We start from the raw sequence: 20581 nt of genomic DNA, 5'->3' as shown, positions 1-20581 counted from the left end.
CTGAGGAGAATCTACCACTGTGTGTATATACTGAGGAGAATCTACCTCACGTGTGTGTGTGTATACTGAGGAGAATCTACCCCGTGTGTGTGTGTGTGTACTGAGGAAAATCTACCTCACGTGTGTGTGTGTGTGTGTGTGTGTGTGTGTGTGTGTGTGTGTGTACTGAGGAGAATCTAGCTCACTTGTGTGTGTGTGTGTGTGTGTGTGTATATATACGGAGAATCTACGTCACCTGTGTGTGTGTGTGTGTGTGTGTGTATATATACGGAGAATCTACGTCACCTGTGTGTGTGTGTGTGTGTATATATACGGAGAATCTACGTCACCTGTGTGTGTGTGTGTGTGTGTGTATATATACTGAGGAGAATCTACGTCGTGTGTGTGTGTGTGTGTGTACTGAGGAGAATCTACCTCATCTCTTTGTGTGTGTATATACTGAGGAGAATCTACGCCACCTGTGTGTGTATATGTGTGTGTATACTGAGGAGAATCTACCTCACGTGTGTGTGTGTGTGTGTGTGTAATATATATATTATACACACACACACGTGAGGGAGATTTTCCTCAGTATACACACACAGGTGGCGTAGATTCTCCTCAGTATATACACACAAAGAGATGAGGTAGATTCTCCTCAGTACACGTACACACACACACACACACACGACGTAGATTCTCCTCAGTATATATACACACACACAGGTGACGTAGATTCTCCGTATATATACACACACAAGTGAGCTAGATTCTCCTCAATACACACACACACAGGTGAGGTAGATTTCCCTCAGTACACACCACACACACACACACACACACACACACACACACACACACAGAGGAGAATATACCTGTGTGTGTATATCCTGAGGAGAATCTGCCTCACCTGTGTGTGTGTGTATATTGAGAAGAATCTACCTCACCTGTGTGTGTGTGTGTGTGTGTGTGTGTGTGTGTATATTGAGAAGAATCTACCTCGCCTCTGTGTGCGTGTGTGTACTGAGGAGAATCTACCTCACCTCTTTGTGTGTATATACTGAGGATACTCTACGTCACCCGTGTGTGTGTGTGTATATGTATGTGTGTGTGTATATATATACACACACACACACACGTGACGTAGATTCTCTTCAGGATATCCTATGGTAAGAACATCTGTGGCAATGTCTGAGGCACCGACAATAATTACGTCATCTGTGCAATACTGAGTAAATCCTGAAAACATGACCTGTTGGTGGTCCCTGAGGACTGGAGTTGGGGAGCACTGATCTACCTCACCTCTATGTGTATATACTGAGAAGAATCTTCCTCACATCAATGTGTATATACTGAGGAGAATCTACCTCACCTGTGTGTGTATATATACAAAGGAGAATCTACGTCACCTGTGTGTGTATGTGTGTATATATACTGAGGAGAATCTATGTCACCTGTGTGTGTATGTATATGTATATGTGTATGTATGTATGTATGTGTGTGTATATATATATATATATATATATATATATATATATATATATATATATATATATATATATACGAGGACAATCTACCTCACGTGTGTGTGTACTGAGAAGAATCTACCCCACATCTGTGTGTGTGTGTGTATATACTGAGGAGAATCTACCTCACGTGTGTGTATATAATATACATACATACATACATACATACATACTGACTGAGGAGAATCTACCACTGTGTGTATATACTGAGGAGAATCTACCTCACGTGTGTGTGTGTGTGTGTGTGTGTAATGAGGAGAATCTACCCCACGTGTGTGTGTATATAATATACATACATACATACTGAGGAGAATCTACCACTGTGTGTATATACTGAGGAGAATCTACCTCACCTGTGTGTGTGTGTGTATATACCGAGGAGAATCTACCTCACGTGTGTGTGTGTGTGTGTGTGTGTGTGTACTGAGGAGAATCTACCCCACGTGTGTGTGTGTGTGTGTATATATATATGTATGTGTGTATATATGTGTGTGTATATATGTGTGTATATATATATGTGTATATATATATATATATGTATATATATATATATTTGTATATATATATATATTTGTGTATATATATATATATATATATTATATATATATATATATATATATATATATATATATATATATATATATATATATATATATATATATATATATATATATATATATATATATATGGCGGGCGGACACACTGAGAAGAATCTACCTCACCTCTGTGTATATACTGAGGAGAATCTACCTCACCTCTGTGTATATACTGAGGAGAATCTAACTGGCATTTGTATGCATATACTGAAAGGCTGCAAGGTATATAATGAAGTGGCCATGAACTGCAGGGATGGATCATGCATTTTAGGCCTCATGTCCAAGAGGAAAATCAGGTTTGCGTGGATTCTCCATGCAGAATCCCACAGCAGGCCCCTCCTTTCACGCAGACATGAGGCCTAAAAATAAGATCTACTCACCTGCCCATATGCTGCCGATGTGCCGCCTGTCGGGGCCAGATCTTCTTTCTTTGTCCCGGTGGATGTGCTCGGCATGCTGGTTTGCGTAGCGCGCATGCGCCTAGCACATCTGTTTCTTTTTTTGAACAGCTCTCCCGCGGCACAGCAGAAATGCAACTGCGGGTGTGCCACAGGACAGCATGGCTCCCATATGTTTCAATGGAAGCCGCGGAAGACTCGCACGAAATGTAGCATACTGCGGGTGTTTTCCTACACGTGCAATCCGCGCGTCAAGGAAAAATGACATCCGCAGGTATTTAATTACCTGTGGGTGTTCAATGCATCCCTATGGGCGCAGATCATGCGTGCGGGTCACCTGCGCAGATTTAATAATTCTAATTTGCCCGTGGACATTGGGCCTAAGGCTAAGAAGAGGCTGCAAACTACAGGCTAGGGGTGAAGTTGAAGAAAAGGGGCGTTACTTTCAAGAATAAAAAGTGAGGAGAGTGGGAGGGGTGGCACATACTGCAGAGGGACATTGGGACATGCAGCCTGAGGAGAATCTAACGCTTCTATGTGTATACATGTTTTATTCCTCGGTTCCTCTGAAGTAACTAAAACTTCATAAAATTTTCTGCGCGAACAATGAAAATAGGGGGTAAAAAAAGGGATGTGTCCTTAAGGCAGTGTTTCCCAACTCCAGTCCTCAAGGCACCCCAACAGGTCATGTTTTCAAAATCTATAGTAAGAACACCCGTAGTGTCTGAAGTTGACAATAATTGCATCACCTGTGCAACTCTGAGGAAATCCAGAAAACATGACCTGTTGGGGTGCCTTGAGGACTGGAGTTGGGGAACACTGCCTTAAGGGGTTAATGTGCAATATAGGCTGGTCAGTAAAGGGTTAATCATTGTACAATGAAAAGATCTGCAACTTTCTAATAGACTTTGGGGCACATTTATTTAGAGCGCATTTAGTACGCCGGTGAAAGTGAACTGCAGCGGGCTCAGAGTGACTAATGTGTGAAGAGGCACAAGCCTGAGGTCCTGCCTGCTTTTAGAGGGGAGGTAACAACTGTCATAAAAAGCCACAAAATTGTGGCCTTTTTTTATGGCATAAAACTGTGTAAAGTGCATAATACAATCAGCTTTGTCTGTTACTGACCATTTTCAGTATCTCTGCTTGCTTTCATTACATATACAAATTCAGCTTACCTGACACACTGTAACAATCCCGGCTCCTGTACCTGTCTGGTGTCGTCTCTTGTTCTGTTGGTGGCAGAAGTTCGCTGACTTGTCTCCTTTCTTAAAGGGATACCGTACAGGTTTGATGTAGAGCATCGCCCCGGAGAGCCTCGCTGGGAAATGGTGTTTGAGAAGACAAGATGGATGATTGAGAAGTACGGACATTCCCACAGGTACGGACGCCGGCTGACGGGAATGACACGGTTGTCATTGATATAGGGGGTCCGGTAAAGTATATTAGCGGGATCCAGCTAGTGGGGCGGCTTGACACAAGCATAATTCACTGCATCGGGCATTTGTGCGATGACACAATGACATTGCCTGCCGCTGATCGCCATTCACTATTTTAGCACGTATGCACATGTAATACGTGCCGAGATGGAACACGCTGCGATCTTTATTGTGCGCAGATTCGGCAAGATATATCTGAGTGGCAACATGGCCGCCTATGGCAGATTGGTGCAGCGTATTTTGTGCGCATAATACGATGTAACAATACGTTCGTGTGACGGAGCCCTTATTCAGAGCAGAGGCCTGCATGGCTCTCATTCTGGAGGGGATTTCAATGGTCGCCATGTAATGCTTCCTGCCTCCTGCAGAGGCACTGTTGAGATGAATGCAACTTCCATCAACAAACTGTAGGCGGCCCCAAGAGCAGAACTTGTAGGTAACAATTTACAAGCCATCGTTATCAATAATGTTTTCAAAATGCATTAAAATAAAGCAACTTTGCAGTATTAACCCCTTAACGCTCCAGGACATATATTTACGTCATACAGCATCTGGGTATGTATGAAGAGAGACCGCAGGGAGCGACCACTCTTCATACAGCGTTGGCTGTTTATACAGCTGACACCCGTGGGCAATAGCTGCAATCATCTGCGCGGCACTATTAACCCTTTAAATGTCACTGTCAATTCTTCCCCGCCACGCGACATGTGGGTGTCATGACAGCTGGGGTCCTTCTGAAAGGCTGCAGGCTGCCTAAGCAGACTGATCAAGCCATCCTTGTGGCGTGGCTTGATAGGCCGCCTGTCAGATTGCAGTATGATGTAATTCTGTAGCATTACATCATATTGCAGGAGCGATCAAAGCATCGCAAATTGTGGACCCCCAGGGGCACTTAAAAATAAATAAATAAATGAGATCAATAAAGTTTTACTAATAGTAAAAAAAAAAAAAAGGGAATAAGTTTAAATCGCTCCCCTTTTGCCATATTTATCATTTAAAAAAATCTGAATCATAAAACAAAAATACATATTTGCTATTGCGGCGTCCGTAAAGTCCAGTCTATCAAAGTACCGCATTATTTACCCCGCACGGTGAATGTCATTTGAGGAAAAAACTCCAGAAATGCATTTTTTCGGTCATCCTATCTCCCGGAAAAAATGTAATAAAATCAAAGAGTTGTATGTATTCCAAAATAGTACCAACGGAAACTGCAGGACATCCCGCAAAAAAAGAGCCCCACACAATTACATTGGCGGAAAAATGTAAGAAACTTATTGCGCACAGAAGATGGCGGAGAAAATAATTTAAAAAAATCTAAATGTCTTTGAAAAATACAAGTAGTACAGCAAAAAAAAACTTTACAAGTTTGTTATCGTAGTAATCGTACTGACCCAAAGAATAAAGTTATCATCTTACTTTTATTGCAGTTTGTGCGCCGTAGAAACAGGACGCAGTGAAAAATGGCTGAAAGTGTTTTTTCTATTTCTCTCCACTTAGAATTTTTTAAAAGTTTTTCACTACATTATATGGTACATTAAATAGTACCACTGAAAAATACAATTTGTCCCGCAAACAACAACAAGCCCTCATACAGCGACGTCGATGGATAAAGGAGTTATCATTTTTTTAAAAAGAGGAGGAAAAAACGAAAATGGTGAAAAAAGCAAGAAAGCTCCGTCACCGAGGGGTTAAGCGGTTGTACCAGAATTACAAGTTATTCCCTATTCACAGGATAGGGAATAACTTGCTGATTGATGGAGGTCTGACTTCTTAAACCCCTTCCTGCGGACTTACTGCACCCCCCGCAGTGAGGAGGAGACTGCATGGAGTGCGGGTCACACAAGTATGCTGACACTCCATTCGCTTCCACTGGGACTGCGGAGATAGCCGGGCGGCACTTGAGTATATTTGTCAGTTCTATTGAAAGAGATGGAGCAGCGGCCGCACATGACAGCGCTGCATTCATTCTGCCATCACTGCTGTGGGAGAAGACCCTGGAGTGACAGGCTGATGGGGACACAGTCCCCCTGTTCTCAAGATCTTTAGGGGTCTCGGTGGCCGGACCCGTATCGATCAGCAAGTTATCCCCTATCCTACGATGGGGGATTATTTGTGATTCTGGTACAACCCCTTTAACACGTATTGCAAAGCTGCTTCGTTATAATGCATTAAGCGCGACCCCTACAGTAGAGGCGGTATCGACCGATCCCGCGCCTGAAACGCTCCAGCTGACACTTCTATTTTCTTGCTCCCTTAATTTGTAGCCGGTTAATGAATCCTAATGCAATTTGTGGGTTAATTATTTTTCCTTTTACCGCGTGAGAGCCGGACATTGATCACCGCACGCGTGTAATGGGATATTGGATTAGACGTTATATCTCACTTGTAATCGCCTCCATTAGGAGTGACTGCAGGCAGGCGAACGCTGACTGATTCTGTTCCCTGGATTGAAGCTCTGGTGAATGAGACGAGACGGATCTAATATATATATTTTCTCTTCCAAGCAGCAGCGTTCCGATGAACAGGCGCTTTCGACAAGACTGCGACCTGACCTGTTTACAAAAGGTGGGTGTTTGTCATAAAGTATCATTAAAGTAGTCCCAATACTAAAAGCCCCTGAGGCCTCCCCCCTAGCTGACCCTAGATAAGCCAGGTGCTGGCATCATCACCCTTCTCTCACATGTATTTCCTGCAATGCTCTGTGCTGCTGTAAACTCTTCCTGATCTGCCTGACCTCAGACATTTTATAAACGCCATTAAAGGGCCTTTTTACGTTCCTAGGAACTTTCATGTGCCCGCTCAAGGGGCTAAGTGAAAAAAATTGTTGTCTGATGTGGAGCTCCCCTGCAAATATGTTACAGCTGATTGGATGGTAGAGGGTCCCCTGCTAACAGCTTAGATGCCACGGTAAATGTAGACCGCAGCATCTAAGTGTTTAACCACTTCCCGGCTCAGGATGTAAATGGACGTTCTGGCTGGGAAGCAGTGCCCACAAATGGGCATACATTTATAACCTATAGATCGTCCGGGCTCAGAAACTGAGCTCTCACCCTCCTGCTGCATCAACATGGATTGGTGATAACACTGATCCCACTTTTAACCCTGTAATGCCGTGATCCGTGTTGATTACAGCATGTATGATATTCACAGAGGGAACTGCCTTTTGTGATGTCAATGGCCTTGCGTCAGCCAATGGTGTCCAAGTCTGCCATTGCCTGTGATTGCCTGATAATACGCTGCAGTGTATTAGAGCTTATCTGTGTAATCATGCTATCACTGGTTTATTGGATGCCCCCCCAAAAGAGCATCAAATGTAAACTAAAAAAATTATTACAAAAAAAAGTGCCCCCCCTTCCCTCTTTTTTGTTTAAAAAACTGCCCGAACTAATGTCTGGTTTCACCGCATCAGTAAAATAAATTAAACTCACTTTTTATCCCTCATGGCAAACCCTATTAAAGGGGTTTTGTCATTAAAAAAAACAAAAAACTCAATACTCTCCTATTCCTCATGAGGCAGTCTACTCACCGCACCTTCTCTTCACCAATTTTCTCCTGGCTCCAGTTCCGTCTCTTCTTCCTGTGACGTTGCGTACATTCTCAGCAGTCTCCTTCCTGCAGGTCAGTTTAGGCTATGTCACTAACGACGTAGTGTTCACTGCCTAGCAGGTAATGCCAACACCTGGTCTAATGCGCAGTCTCGTCATTAGCCTGGCATAGCATTCGGCGCTCCCTGCTAAGCAGTGATCACTATGTCGCTTCTGACATAGCCTCAACTGACCTGCAGGAAGGAGGCTGCCGAGAATGTGCGCAACATCACAGGAAGAAGAGGATCCGTCAGGCTTGAGGGGAGGTGACCCGGGGGACTGCAGAAGCCAGTAGATGAGCGTGGAGAAGTACAGTAAGTAGACTGTTTGGGGAGGAAAAATGGAAAAGTCGCGGGTCTTTGAATGCAGCAATGCGAGAAAAAAAAAAATTCCAAAAAGTTTTTATTGCGCAAAGGTAGAAAGTCCTAAAAAATATATAATTTTATTGTCATAATCGTGCCGACCCACAGAACAAGTTACTGCGTCATTTACACTGCAGAATTAACGCTGTAAAAAAATATATATTTTTTTTGTGTTTTTCTAATGTCCTCCAAAAAAAATGTATCAAAGTTTATACATTTTATGGTCCCAAAAATAGCACCAATGAAAACAACCGCTCGGCCCGCACAGAAGAAGCCCTCGTTCAGTTATGTCCACAGAAAAAAAATGTTACGGCTTTTGAAAAGTGGAGATGAAAAAATAAATAATCTCATCTTTGGTCCGAAACAGGCTGCATCCTTAAACAGGTTTGGGCTTCAGGTGGTTTACACAGGGGTATAGGGTGGGCTCTACTGCCGAGTCTACTGCACCCCACCCCCTAACGTCAAGGGGTTAATATCGCCCGAGCCCATATAACTATTCCACCACTGGGGCTCATTCACATCACTGTTAGGGTTTTCCTTTTACTTGTCCCATCTCCGGGCCCGGGAAACGAAAAGTTCTTTGCTACAGGACTGAAATGCAGGACATGGAGCACGCTGACCTTAATGGGGTTATCCGGCTTCTGTCAAGCCTTCTGGCGTTTTCCAGGATGGAATAACGCACCTACTCGGTCCTGGATTTTAATAAAAATCTGTGTCTGAGGCTCCGTAGGGAACCTCCAAACAGCCGAGACTGTAGAAACCTCAAGATTAGGCCAGATGGCGACATTTCACAAACCAGCAGCAGATGGCGCTATATCACCCCCTAATGTTATATATGCAGATATCCGCTACATTGAAAGTCACCTGCACAATACCGGCAGCCATTCTGCTTACTGTATATAGTGTCAGGCGTTTCCATATTGTTACATACACAATATGATATCACTGGCAGAAGCTCCACTGTTGTAGTACAGCTGACTGGATGCCCTAGCTCCGTTGACTTCAGTGGGACCTCTGGCGATAGCGGAGCACTCTGGAGGTTTCCTTGGAGCAGAGATGTATATGCGCTCCACTGCTCTCACCTTGGGCCATGGTGGACGTCTGACCGCTATGGTTGGGGGGATAATCTAATGGGGTGGGAATACTCTTTTACCGACTCACTGGATGCAGGAAACCTCATAGTGCTAGGACAAACCCAACTCTGCATAGTATAGTGGGTGAGGCCTCAGCACCCAACATGGGGGACCACAGTTTAAGGGGGTTGTCCCACTTCTGTCTGTTTTTGCTGCAGGAAGCAGACACCCCTGTACACTGTGCCTGGTTGGTACTGTAGACTGAGTCGTGTGCTTCAGCTTGCAGTACCAACCCGGGCCACTGCACAACGTACGGGGCTGTCTGCTTACTGCAGCAAAACAGCCAGCAGTGGGACAATCCCTTTAATTCCAGGCAAATTTCACTTTCTGGTATCTGCCACTCTTTTCCAGACGGAGGTCATTTCCTTCTAATCTGGCATAGGCCTGTGTTTAACTCCGTGAGATTTCCATATTATTGGGTTTCAGTTTAAAGAAATGTCACCGAATACAGAAAATGTCGGGATTTCAGTATTTCTCTGAAAGCTGTCCATCGTCTGTAATCCTCCTCCCGCATTACCCGTATCCTCCACCATCAGACGTTTCCTGTATTCTACTAGAATTATTTTTAGGGGATGAAAAAAATCTTACTGCGAAGTAAAAACAAGAGAAACGACTAAATTAACCGCTAAGTCCAGGCCGCACAGCGAGGAAGCAACTGTACAAACACTCGGCTTACTTCAGATCACTTAGTAGTAGTATACTCCAGTCACAGCCAGAGCTGCATTCAGTGATGTGTTGGTTTCTTTGCATCTGTCAAGTGGTTTTGCCTGACCTGTTATATCACGTAAGGCCGCCTGCAGACGACCGGGTCGGATCCGGCTGTGAGGAGAATTGCAGCGGGACCCGACCCGAGCGCCTGCAGAGAGCACCGCGGACCCACCCGCTCCCGGAGCTCCGGCTCTTTCATGTGTCGGCTGCTGGTGCACGCGCACAGCGGAGCTGGCAGGCGGTGAGTGACGTTTCTGTGCGGGGCTCCGCGAGACCCGCACAGAATTGGAGCATGCCGCGGTTTGTTTGCTGCGCGTGATTTTGCGCAGACAAACCGCGGCCGTCTGCATAGGATTGCGTGTGATGCAATCCTATGCAGGCGCCCAGGGGCGGAAATTCTGCGGGGAATCCCGCCGCAGAATTTCTGCCCGTCTGCAGTCGGCCTAACTGTAAAATAGGTCACCCAGAATGCACTGCAGCTGAGCTTTATCTGACCCCCAGCTATACCGTTCGGTTATTCCAGATGCAGCTTTGGATGCGACTGGAGTATAAAACCTAAGTCAGGATAATAGTACTTGGGTGCCATGTGATACGTATGTCCTTGTTTTAACCGCCCCCTCTGTTATGGTTGCAGCTCCTGACGTGTTTGCGGAGGACGCTTGTAAATTCGGCCTGTACCGCGTTCGCAGATGAATTCCTGAGCAGGATCGAGGATTATTTTCTCAACAGTTTTACAGATCTGAAGGAGGGGAACGAGCCGGAGGACGCGCTGCCACCTGGAGGCACAGGAGGGGAGTGAACCTTGTGTCTGATGGACAATGGACATGTTCATATCTTGTGTTAACCCTTTAAGGAGAGTGATTGTTCATCAGTGACTCGGAATTATACCGTTGGACTTGTGGGAGTCCTGCTGCTTGGGGGTCCCGGACCACCAGCTCTGATCCTGGGCCACCGCCTCTTATCGTATAAGGACTCAATGCTTGTTTCTATTGTGTTCAGTGATTTTATGGATGGGCCGGGTCCTCCAGATCGGGAGACACTCTGTGCAGCAGCTCTCCACTCTCTCACCTAACTAGATGCCCCCCAGTATTAACTCAATGTCATTATACGGTCTAGTAGAAGGGGTCTTCAATAAAAACAGCCCCTTTATACTGAACTCTGGAAGCAGATTTACTTTGTAGTTCTACTTTCAGCCCCCGACGTCCGATCAAGTATAATAAGCAATGTAATTCAGGATAAGTAATGTATGTACACAGTCACTCCACAAGCAGAATAGTGAGTGCAGCTCTGGAGTACAATACAGGATGTAAAAGTACTTTACACAGCATTGCTGTTACACAGTATTGCTATTCCAACGACCATCGAGGAAGGATAGTCCTGCAAATGAATGGAGGCGGAGAGGCCTAGGGATCATTCAGGCCTACTTTCTCCATTAAGTATAAATAGCCTGGCGCTCATATTTTGAGTGACTCCTCTTTACACGAGTGAGAAGCCGCTCAGCAGTCATTCTGTTTCAATGAGATGAAATGGAACGACTAGAGACAACCAAGCGACTTCTTGCTCAGTGCTGTGTCGCTGGCCGTGTGTACACGGGCCAACAGTACCTGAAGGAACTCATCTGAGAGACTATCGCCCATCTAAAGATACCTTAAGGGCTCCATCCCACGGACGGATATGTAATGTATGTACACAGTGACTCCAGAGCTGCACTCACTAGTCTGCTGGTGGAGTATAATACAGGAATTAACTTTGGATAAGTAATGTATGTACACAGTGAGTGCAGCTCCGAAGTATAATACAGGATGTAATTCAGGATCAGTACAGGATAAGTAATGTATGTGCACAGTGACTCCACCAGCAGAATAGTGAGTGCAGCTCCGGAGTATAATACAGGATGTAATTCAGGATCAGTACAGGATAAGTAATGTATGTACACAGTGACTCCACCAGCAGAATACTGAGTGCAGCTCTGCAGTGTAATACAGGATGTAATTCAGGATCAGTACAGGATAAGTAATGTATGTACACAGTGACTCCACCAGCAGAATAGTGAGTGCAGCTCTGGAGTATAATACAGGATGTAACTCAGGATCAGTACAGGATAAGTAATGTATGTACATAGTGAGTGCAGCTCTGGAGTATAATACAGGATGTAACTCAGGATCAGTACAGGATAAGTAATGTATGTACACAGTGACTCCACCAGCAGAATAGTGAGTGCAGCTCTGGAGTATAATACAGGATGTAACTCAGGAGCAGTACAGGATAAGTAATGTATGTACACAGTGACTCCACCAGCAGAATAGTGAGTGCAGCTCTGGAGTATAATACAGGATGTAACTCAGGATCAGTACAGGATAAGTAATGTATGTATACAGTGACTCCCCCAGCAGAATAGTGAGTGCAGCTCTGGAGTATAATATAGACTGTCAGTGAATCATTGTACTGAAGAGATGTTGAGCAAGCCTGAGTTGTATTAATTAGTAATGTAACGAGGACAGGTGGGGATTATGTTTGGTATACACCAGTCGGACATTATTGATTTTTCCAGTGATGTAAATTTGGGCCTTTTGAAAAGGGGGGGGGGGGGAGATGAAAAAATGTTTAATAATTTACATGGATTATAGACGACTGAGTAAAAGTACTTGAGCCACAATGCTCTACAAGTGATGAGGCAACAGCCTATGAACCGCAGTGACCCATTACTTCCCAAATCAACGCTGTGCCCATGACCTGCTGGAGACACCGGATGAGTGGGGGCACAATAACCGTACAGTGTAAATACGGCCGATGAGTAAACGAGAATTAGTTCACTTCTCGTTTGTCCGTTCACAGAAGTGAAAGAATGACTATCAGCCAGTAGAAACGGGCTGCACAAGCAAATCTGCCATCCTTCACTTGTGCTGACGATCAGTTGCTCCGTGTAAAAGGAACCTTAAGGCCCTTTATCACACAACGATTATTGCTCAAAAGCCATCTTTTGAGCCATAATCGCTGCGTGTAAATGTGCCCATCTTTCACTTTTCTTCAAAATGATAAAATCCATCGTTCAGCAGAAGAGCTGATCCCAGGGACTTCACGCTGTGTTCTACGCGGGAAACGCTGATAACATTATTTCATTGTCAGCTCTACAGCAGAACAAAGGGAATGTATTCAGAGAACAGACCACCCACTGTTCTCTGACTACATCTCCCAGCGGCTCACACACATTAATAAGCTACTAACAGGTATTAGTACCAATTAGTAGTTTATGCAAAATGATCGCTCAAAAGTCATCTTATTGAGCGTTCATCTTTGTGTGTAAATGGGCCCTTAGCGTCAGTCATGATCTGGCTCCTCGGGCTCCTGTATAGACTGTGTATTATAGCTATTACCTGTTCATTAAACAGAAAATGTTACACTTCTGTTCCTATGACAACACTTCCTATCTGCGTACTAGCTTTGTGAATCCAGAACCTGACTAGCCTTTATTGTAACCACTCTGGCTACCTTGATGAATCCACTGCACTGTCCTTATAGTGGAGTAAGGCCCCCTGTCCACGAACGTGTATTTGCCGGCGGTAAGCCACCGGCGAATCACGCCGGCCGAAGCTTTCCTTAGCATTGCTGCAAATTGCCCCGATTCTCTGCGGTCAGCCTATCAGATTAGCCTGACCGGCGGAGATTCATGTGTGGCTTCTGCTCCCGGGCGGCGATCTGCCGCGGGACTTCGCAACGCCCGTGGACAGGAGGCATTAAGAGGCATTAAGCTCCATTTGCACTCAAAGATGATCACTAAAAGTTCGTTCATAAGATAAGGAGAATGACAGTTTGTGTGACCATTTTGCATAAGCTGCTTATTAGTTTCATTTGCATGTAAATAAGCCTCCCTTCGTTGTATGCAGATAACAGCAGGTGGTCTGTTATCTGCATACAATCCCTTTGTTTTTCCACAAGACTGCAGCAAAATAGGTTATCAGCGCTCCCTTAGAGAATCACAGCATGCAGTCCCTGCTATCAGCTCTCTATCCGAAGGATTGGATTTTAAGCTTAACTGAAAATCATCAAAACAAAAAATATGGTAGCATTCACACACAACGATTATCGCTCAAACGACATTGTCTGAGAAATATTTGTTGCGTGTATATGGGGCTTAAGTGTTGTCATGGGTATATTGAAGTTAAAGGGCCGCTGTCAGCACCTTAAGCAAAATAAACTTCATTATGGTTCTGGAAGGTGAGGAAGGAGTGCAGAGAGGTCTGGTTTATGCTCACCCGTCCTGCCTTGGGTCCCCGTGGACTTGATGTGCACACAGCTTGACTCATTTCAGAAGACTGCCCGCTCTCCCATAGCGATCAATGGGAGAGTGGGCACAAACAGCTGCCGGCAAAGAGTCAAGCTCTGTTCGCAGGTGCGCTTCGCAGTAACGGGGGAGTATAAAACATACCTCTTCAGACTCCCCGTTACATCAGTTTTGAGCGCCCTCATGTATTTATTGTACTACCGGAGGCCCTTTAAAGGGAACCTGACACCAGTTTACCAATCCCAGCACAAGAATACAATCGTCTCCGTCTTTCCCTCACTGCTTAAAGGGGTTGTCCTGCGCCTAAAGAGAAATTTTTTTTTTGCCCAGTACCTGTAAAGGAATACTGCTGCCAGGTGTTATTAAAAAAAATATATATATTCCCTTACCTGAATCCCCGTTCAGCAACTTTAAAAAATCTTCTTTCCAAGATGGCTGCTGCTGGTCTTCTCCCACAGTGCACCGCGAGTCTTCTCCCATGGTGCACCGTGGATGTTCTTCTGCTGTCTGCGCTCCACTGCCTATTCCAGCCACCTCATTGGCTGATCGGCACCATGTGACGGGGCAGAGCTATGCGATGATGCTGAGAAGGGGGAGGAGCCAGGACGCAGCTCGTGAGCCCGGACCATCCCGAGGAGGATTCCTCTCTGCGCAAGTGCAACTGTTCCGGCGACCAGAGGAGAAGTTTGGTCGTCGCCATGGAGACAGGGACGCCAGCACCGGAAGGGGGTAAGTATATAACTTCTATATGGCAAATATTTAATGCACGATGTATATTACAAAGTGCATTAATATGGCCATAACTGCACTTGCTTCTGCGGGACAACCCCTTTAAGGCTGATAAAAGCGTACCTGTATATGGCGGGCTCACATGGCCGTAAGTGGAATCCAGTGCGGGTATAACTATGAGCCCAGCCATAACCTTGCGTATGGCTGCATAATTGTACTGCATATGACCGTGTATTCACACAGGCAGTAACCGTACGCGTTTTGTTTATATTTCCCGCAATGACGCAGATACCCGCGGCTCACACACAATAGGCTTTATGCTGCGGATAACCGGAGTAAAATAGAACAGGCTGCACTTTATTTTCCGCTCACAGATTATACAATTCCGATGCGCTAATGTGATTGGAACTGCATAAATCAATACATTTGATCCACGAATCATACGCTCGTGGAATCCGCAATTCCAATCTGGTCCAGTCAGACCGGCCTAGGAGGTCTGCATAGTTAACATGCCGTATGTAAACTGAGCGTCTCTGCTCACTTTTTTTTTTCACCAGTCCGCCTCTCCAGCCTCCTGTGACGTCGGAGGAGTCATCCATTCGCCGCTCTGAAGTGTCGCACCAGTGATGTGTAGTCGGCTCTCAGCTTTTGCGCGAATAAGCTAGAATCAACTAGCCTATCTGCACAGCGCTGGCGCGACACTTCAGAGCGGTGCATGGATGATGGCACAGGAGGCTGTAAAGCGGAAGAGTAGAAAAAATAAATGGGAGTGGAGACAGTCTGGCACGCCCCTTTATTTACATCCGGCATGGGAAATAGTCAAACCACTTTTATCAACCTTCATAAAAAAAAAATAGTCTGGGAAAGACCAACTCTACTATTGCGCTAGTATTGATGTACTGGGCTAAAACTGGCACCAGGTGCCCTTAACCCTTCACAGGAAGGACAGACCCCCTGTACAGATTGTGATAAACTATAACCCTCCTGCTCTCAGTGCCTGATGACTCCTTTATTAGAATGGAGAGGTTTTTGCTATGAAAATCGTATCACACAATGACTTTTATAGTAAATCCTCCATATGGTGGCAGAAAAATCAGTCTGTGAAAAGTGCCACGGCTCTAGACCATCTGAACATCAATCGTCTTCCTCAGAAGAGGAGTAACAATCCAAACCCAGGATCCCTCCGCTCTTAACGCCAGTAGGTTGATCTTCAGTCCTATCCACCATGCTTTTTCCTGCAGGCTGGATTCCCTTTTGGTCTGGAGGGTTTGACAGGAGAATGTCTTTCAGTTTCTTGGTGGTGTCCGTTCCAGTGTTATAGGATGACCTCCTCCAGACGTCTTTGGGGTGAGACCTGACATTACTGAATTCCAAAGGAGCGTCTTGACATGGAAGGTTGACGCTGCTGAGGTCCGGCGCAGCGGCTGCTTCATGTCCTCTGGTCCTGAGACTACTCTCCTCCTCCTCCTCCTCCTCCTCCTCGGCAGGGTCACTCAGCTCGGTAGTCATGCTGTCGGATAGGAGGGGTATAGGGAGCAGAGCATCATCGGGGCGCCCACCTAACAATGGAAGCAAATATCAGCGGCAGGTATCTGGGATTTCATTTTTCTTGTCCCTTAACCCTTTAAGGACCAGGCTGTTTTGTATCTAAAGGACCAGACACTTTTTAGGGATTTTACCCATGTGGTGGTTTAACTGCCCTCATTTTTTTCTTTAGCTTCCAAATGTGACATGTAAGGCTATAGTTTTTCACTGACTTTTTCCTCATTTGTTTTTAGTTTTATTGGGATTAAAAAATGATTTTTAACATTGAGGTTTTTTAATTAGTAAATTTACGCTAAAATAACGTACAGGAATGGGTCCTTTTTTTTTGTACGTTTTGATATATAATATGTATGGTTTTGGATTACAGGGTGCATGCAGCAATGGTTTTGGTTGGCGTCGGCTTCGGGTCATTTTTTTAATGTATATAGTTCTATTTTATTAAACTTATTTTTGTATTTTTTTTACCACCTCTGTCCCCCATGATGTCACATAAGAGCTCTGGAGGTCATGGACATTGACACTTATTTCCATTGTAGCTGGGGCAGGCATAGCAGAGGTGATCCGGGTCTGTAGGACCCTGCAGCTAGCTTTGCTGTAACGGGGCACCCGGCGGGCACATGCTTGCTGGGTCACATAGTGGCAGAAACTCTCACATCTTAGTACATAGCGCTCATTGAACGATATGTACCAGGGAAAGAAAAAGGCAGAAGTGGTTAAAAATTATCTGGTCACCTCTCGATCTCCCTGTACACCACTACACCCACCTGCTTTCACCCATGATGGCAACTTGCCGTCAGCTGTCCTTTTCCTTGTGTATCCCCTCAATTTCCACGGATGCTCCTTGCAGGATGGATCCAGGCGGCGCAGCTTCCACAGGTAGCGCTGGTACTCCTTCTTCAGAGCGTCGATCTTCTCCTGGAATTCTTCAATCTTCCTTTCAGAATAGTGAATCAGCTGCGACTGCTGCAAGGAGAGCGATTGGGTCTGTTACTAGATGGAGGAACAGAGACCAATGATAGGGACGGGGTGGGATCCCAGCGGTCAGACCCTCGCCAACTTAAGAGGGTGATTTTCCCCACATAAGTTCTGTCTAACGCTGAGATGGACAGAAGTCGCACGAAAAGAACTCATTCATTTGAATACATTAATTCACACAAGCGACTTTCCTCTGGTGTCGAGAGTCCGAAATCAGCTGCTTCTAGACGGAATGATTAGATTTCTAAAAATCATTCAATTGAGCAAAAGTGAGTCTAAACTCAACCAATGACTGAACAACAAGCGATAATCGTTCACGTGGGGATAAAAACCATCGTCAGCTGGTTCAATAATCATTCGGTTTAAAGAGCGCTCGTTTAATCGCTTATACAGCGTATGTGAACTACGGAACGATTCTCATTGGAACGAGCCAACAATGTGTCAGCCTGTATAAACAGGATGAACGAGCGAAGAAGCTGGTGGCGACATCACTCGCCCAAAGGAGAAGTTGGCTCATCTGAAAAGAACTCTTAGACCGCTTTCACACGGCCGAGAAAATAGTTCGAGATGCCCATATCTCAGATGAAGATAAACTCGATTGTTTTGAATGGCATCGTGCACACCTGAGTGATTTTTAATTTTTTCCCCCCGCATGTCCATTGCTTGCAATAGGGTCGGCAAAAACATTGCCCATTGAAAACAATGGGAGACACTTGGCGATCGCCACTTCCCCAAAGTGATATGCGGCGTTTCCTGATACAAAATTGCCTCACATCCGTGGAAAAACAAACGCTCCCGAGCGCGATATCATGGTCGCCTGTGTGAAATCAGCCTTAAGGTCGAAAACAAGCGGGGTTATGTGCAACTACGCTTAACGCTATGCCATAGTGCGGGGGTTTGAAAAAAAAACAAACTACCTTTCCGCTATCTTTCTCGCACGTACTATTTAACTACATGCGGGCAAGTACTATCTTTTGTCGGGCGTAGTATTCACCCCCCCCCCCCCCCCCCAAAAAAAGGAGTGAAAACGAAAGCAATAAAATCAAATGACTATCATTGCCAGATAATGGAGCTAAAACTCACCGGTGTGAAGAAGCCCTTAAGAAAAAAATTCTGCATTCCCTATTTTTTGGGCGATTCTCTTTCAAGAATAGTCCGTTATTTTCTATAGAAGGGTGAAAAGAGAAAAGCGCTTTGCTCCGTTCGTTATGCCGTGTGAGTTGCATGCGAGTGTAATCCATTCAAAAAGCATTTAACTATCGACGCCACGTGTGGGGAAAACCGGATGGAAATCTGATATTGAACGTTTTAATCACAAAAACGCATCATACAGACAAAAAAAAAATTGTAGGTGAAACGGTCCGTGTATCCCTGCCCTGCGTCGCACGCACCAGTGTGAATAAGCACTAATTCACCCCCGAAGGATGATGGTGGTGATAAATGTTCACAGCTTGAATACACCGTCCGTTAGCGTACAGCCAACCCTTCTGCAACTGTTCAATACCTTTGGTGTTTCAATTCCTCCCATTTTCAACACCTCTGTTTGCTGACAGTGAGTGGAAGCATTCTAGTTTATATACAGACTGACAACCAGTCCTGATATACTTGTCACAGCTGAGGGTTTGTTACAGTTATATCCAGTCTAGACAGTCCTGTGTGAGGTAAATGGCCTGGGCTGCAGACTGATACATTGTAACAAACCATCAGGACTAGAGAGACATTTCTGCTGCTGATGTGTTTAGCTCACAGAGGATTGTCTACACTTGTAACAAACCTTCAGCTGTGTCACATATTAGATCACGATGAGGTTCCCATTTTCAGCTTTAAGCATTACTGGTTCCAGTTGCTGACAGCAAGCAGAGATCTTGAAGTGATAAGAAATTGAGACACAACACCATCAAGATATTTAACATTTGAGGGTCTTACGACGGAGGCGACGGACCTCCAGGTAATGCTCCAGCTCTCTCTTGATGCTTGGGATCCATTTCTTGACGTCGGCGGCGGTGTGTAGAGCGGCCTGCAGAGAACACAGGGGTTAGTAAATGCGCCCTAACTGCATCCTCCCTCCCTTTCCAGACACTCACCAGGTGGGGGCGCTCTGCGAACACGGCTGCCACACGTCCTCCTGTAAAGAGAACAATCCAAGAGATAAAGAGCAGCCGTAGTCACTTCACCGGGGAGGACATGGCGAGGGGCAGGCAGCGGTCCCCTCACCGGGGTGGACATGGCGAGGGGCAGGCAGCGGTCCCCTCACCGGGGTGGACATGGCGGGGAGGAGACAGCGGGTCCCCTCACCGGGGTGGACATGGCGGGGATCCCGTCACCAGAAAGGGCATGTTGAGGGGCAGACAGTGGATCACCTCACCGGGGAAGACATGGCAAGGGACAGAGAGTGGCTCTATTTACTGGGCAAGACATGGCGGGAGGCAGAGAGGGGGTTCACCTCACCGGGACGGACATGGCAGGGGGGGCAGACAGCGGGTCACCTCATCAGGGAGGACATGGCAGGGGGCGGACAGGGGGTCAGCACACTGGGAAGGACATGGCGGGGACAACCTGGGTCAGATCTCTTGAGAAGACTCAATGGTGGCAGCTATGAGTCACCTCACCAGGGCAAAACACGTCAGGGGGTGGTCGGGGTCCCCCTATATAGGATGATATGCTGTAAGTGAATGAGGCCATCATGAGGACATGGGAGGCCTGAGGTCACAGGGAGAACAAGGCGGGGTCAGCTGAGGTCACCTGTCCAGGCAGGATACAGTGGGGTGCCGAGGAGCAGGTTACAAGGACAGACATGTCTGCAGACGCCTCTCACCTTCCTTCTCTTTCTGCAGCCACAAACGGTTCAGCCTCCCCAGCTGCTTCTCCTCATTCCTCGCCATGTTTACAGCTACTTCCGGTCAGCTGATATTACGGTCACATGACATGAGATGGGCGGAGAGATTGTTGTCTTGGAAACCACAAGTGCTGCAGTCTCCCACCAGTAAGCAGCGAAGAGGCGTGGCCTAGTGGAGAGCTCAGAAGTCACATGATGAGACGGAGATGGCTGTGTCTTTCAGTGCATGCACAGAGGAGAGTAGTGCTGCTGTGCCTACATGTATATCACCACACAGGGGCGCTCTACATCTACCTTTCCATATAATGCCAACCCGTATCACAACTTGTATCCAAGCTAGAGGCGGTACAACAGGGTACTATAACCTCCATGCCCGCCCGTATCACAACTTGTATCCAAGCTAGATGCGGTCCAACAGTGTACTACAGACCTGGGCAAAGCACGGCCCGCGGGCCACATCCGGCCCGCTGAATAGCTCGGACCGGCCCGCAA

The 20581-nt window shown here is 46.0% G+C and overlaps 2 protein-coding genes across 4 annotated transcripts in view; one reads left to right on the top strand and one right to left on the bottom strand.

Moving 5' to 3' along the window:
- The window catches only part of MYSM1 (Myb like, SWIRM and MPN domains 1), a 45818-nt gene extending 34940 nt beyond the window's left edge, over positions 1-10878 (top strand). For both annotated transcript variants that reach the window (XM_066597762.1, XM_066597761.1), the window contains exons 18-20: positions 3772-3877; positions 6443-6500; positions 10357-10878. In XM_066597762.1, the coding sequence (XP_066453859.1) occupies positions 3772-3877; positions 6443-6500; positions 10357-10521 (329 nt within the window). In that variant the 3' untranslated portion in view covers positions 10522-10878. The remainder of the gene's footprint in view (positions 1-3771; positions 3878-6442; positions 6501-10356) is intronic.
- Positions 10879-15069: 4191 nt separating this feature from the next.
- On the bottom strand, positions 15070-20171 carry LOC136621904 (uncharacterized). Of its 2 annotated transcripts, XM_066597758.1 has the most exons (5): positions 20069-20171; positions 19338-19378; positions 19196-19270; positions 17043-17241; positions 15070-16292 (listed from the first exon to the last, which is right to left on the bottom strand). In XM_066597758.1, the coding sequence occupies exons 1-5, from the start codon at positions 20133-20135 to the stop codon at positions 15868-15870; spliced, it is 807 nt and encodes a 268-aa protein (XP_066453855.1). In that variant the 5' UTR covers positions 20136-20171; the 3' UTR covers positions 15070-15867. The 2 variants fall into 2 exon arrangements, with proteins under 2 accessions (XP_066453855.1, XP_066453856.1); XM_066597759.1 differs by lacking the exon at positions 19196-19270.
- Between the last annotated feature and the right edge of the window lie 410 nt (positions 20172-20581).

Source organism: Eleutherodactylus coqui, chromosome 3 (assembly GCF_035609145.1).
Source record: "Eleutherodactylus coqui strain aEleCoq1 chromosome 3, aEleCoq1.hap1, whole genome shotgun sequence".
Taxonomy (NCBI): domain Eukaryota; kingdom Metazoa; phylum Chordata; class Amphibia; order Anura; family Eleutherodactylidae; genus Eleutherodactylus; species Eleutherodactylus coqui.
This window is presented reverse-complemented; position numbering and strand designations above follow the sequence as displayed.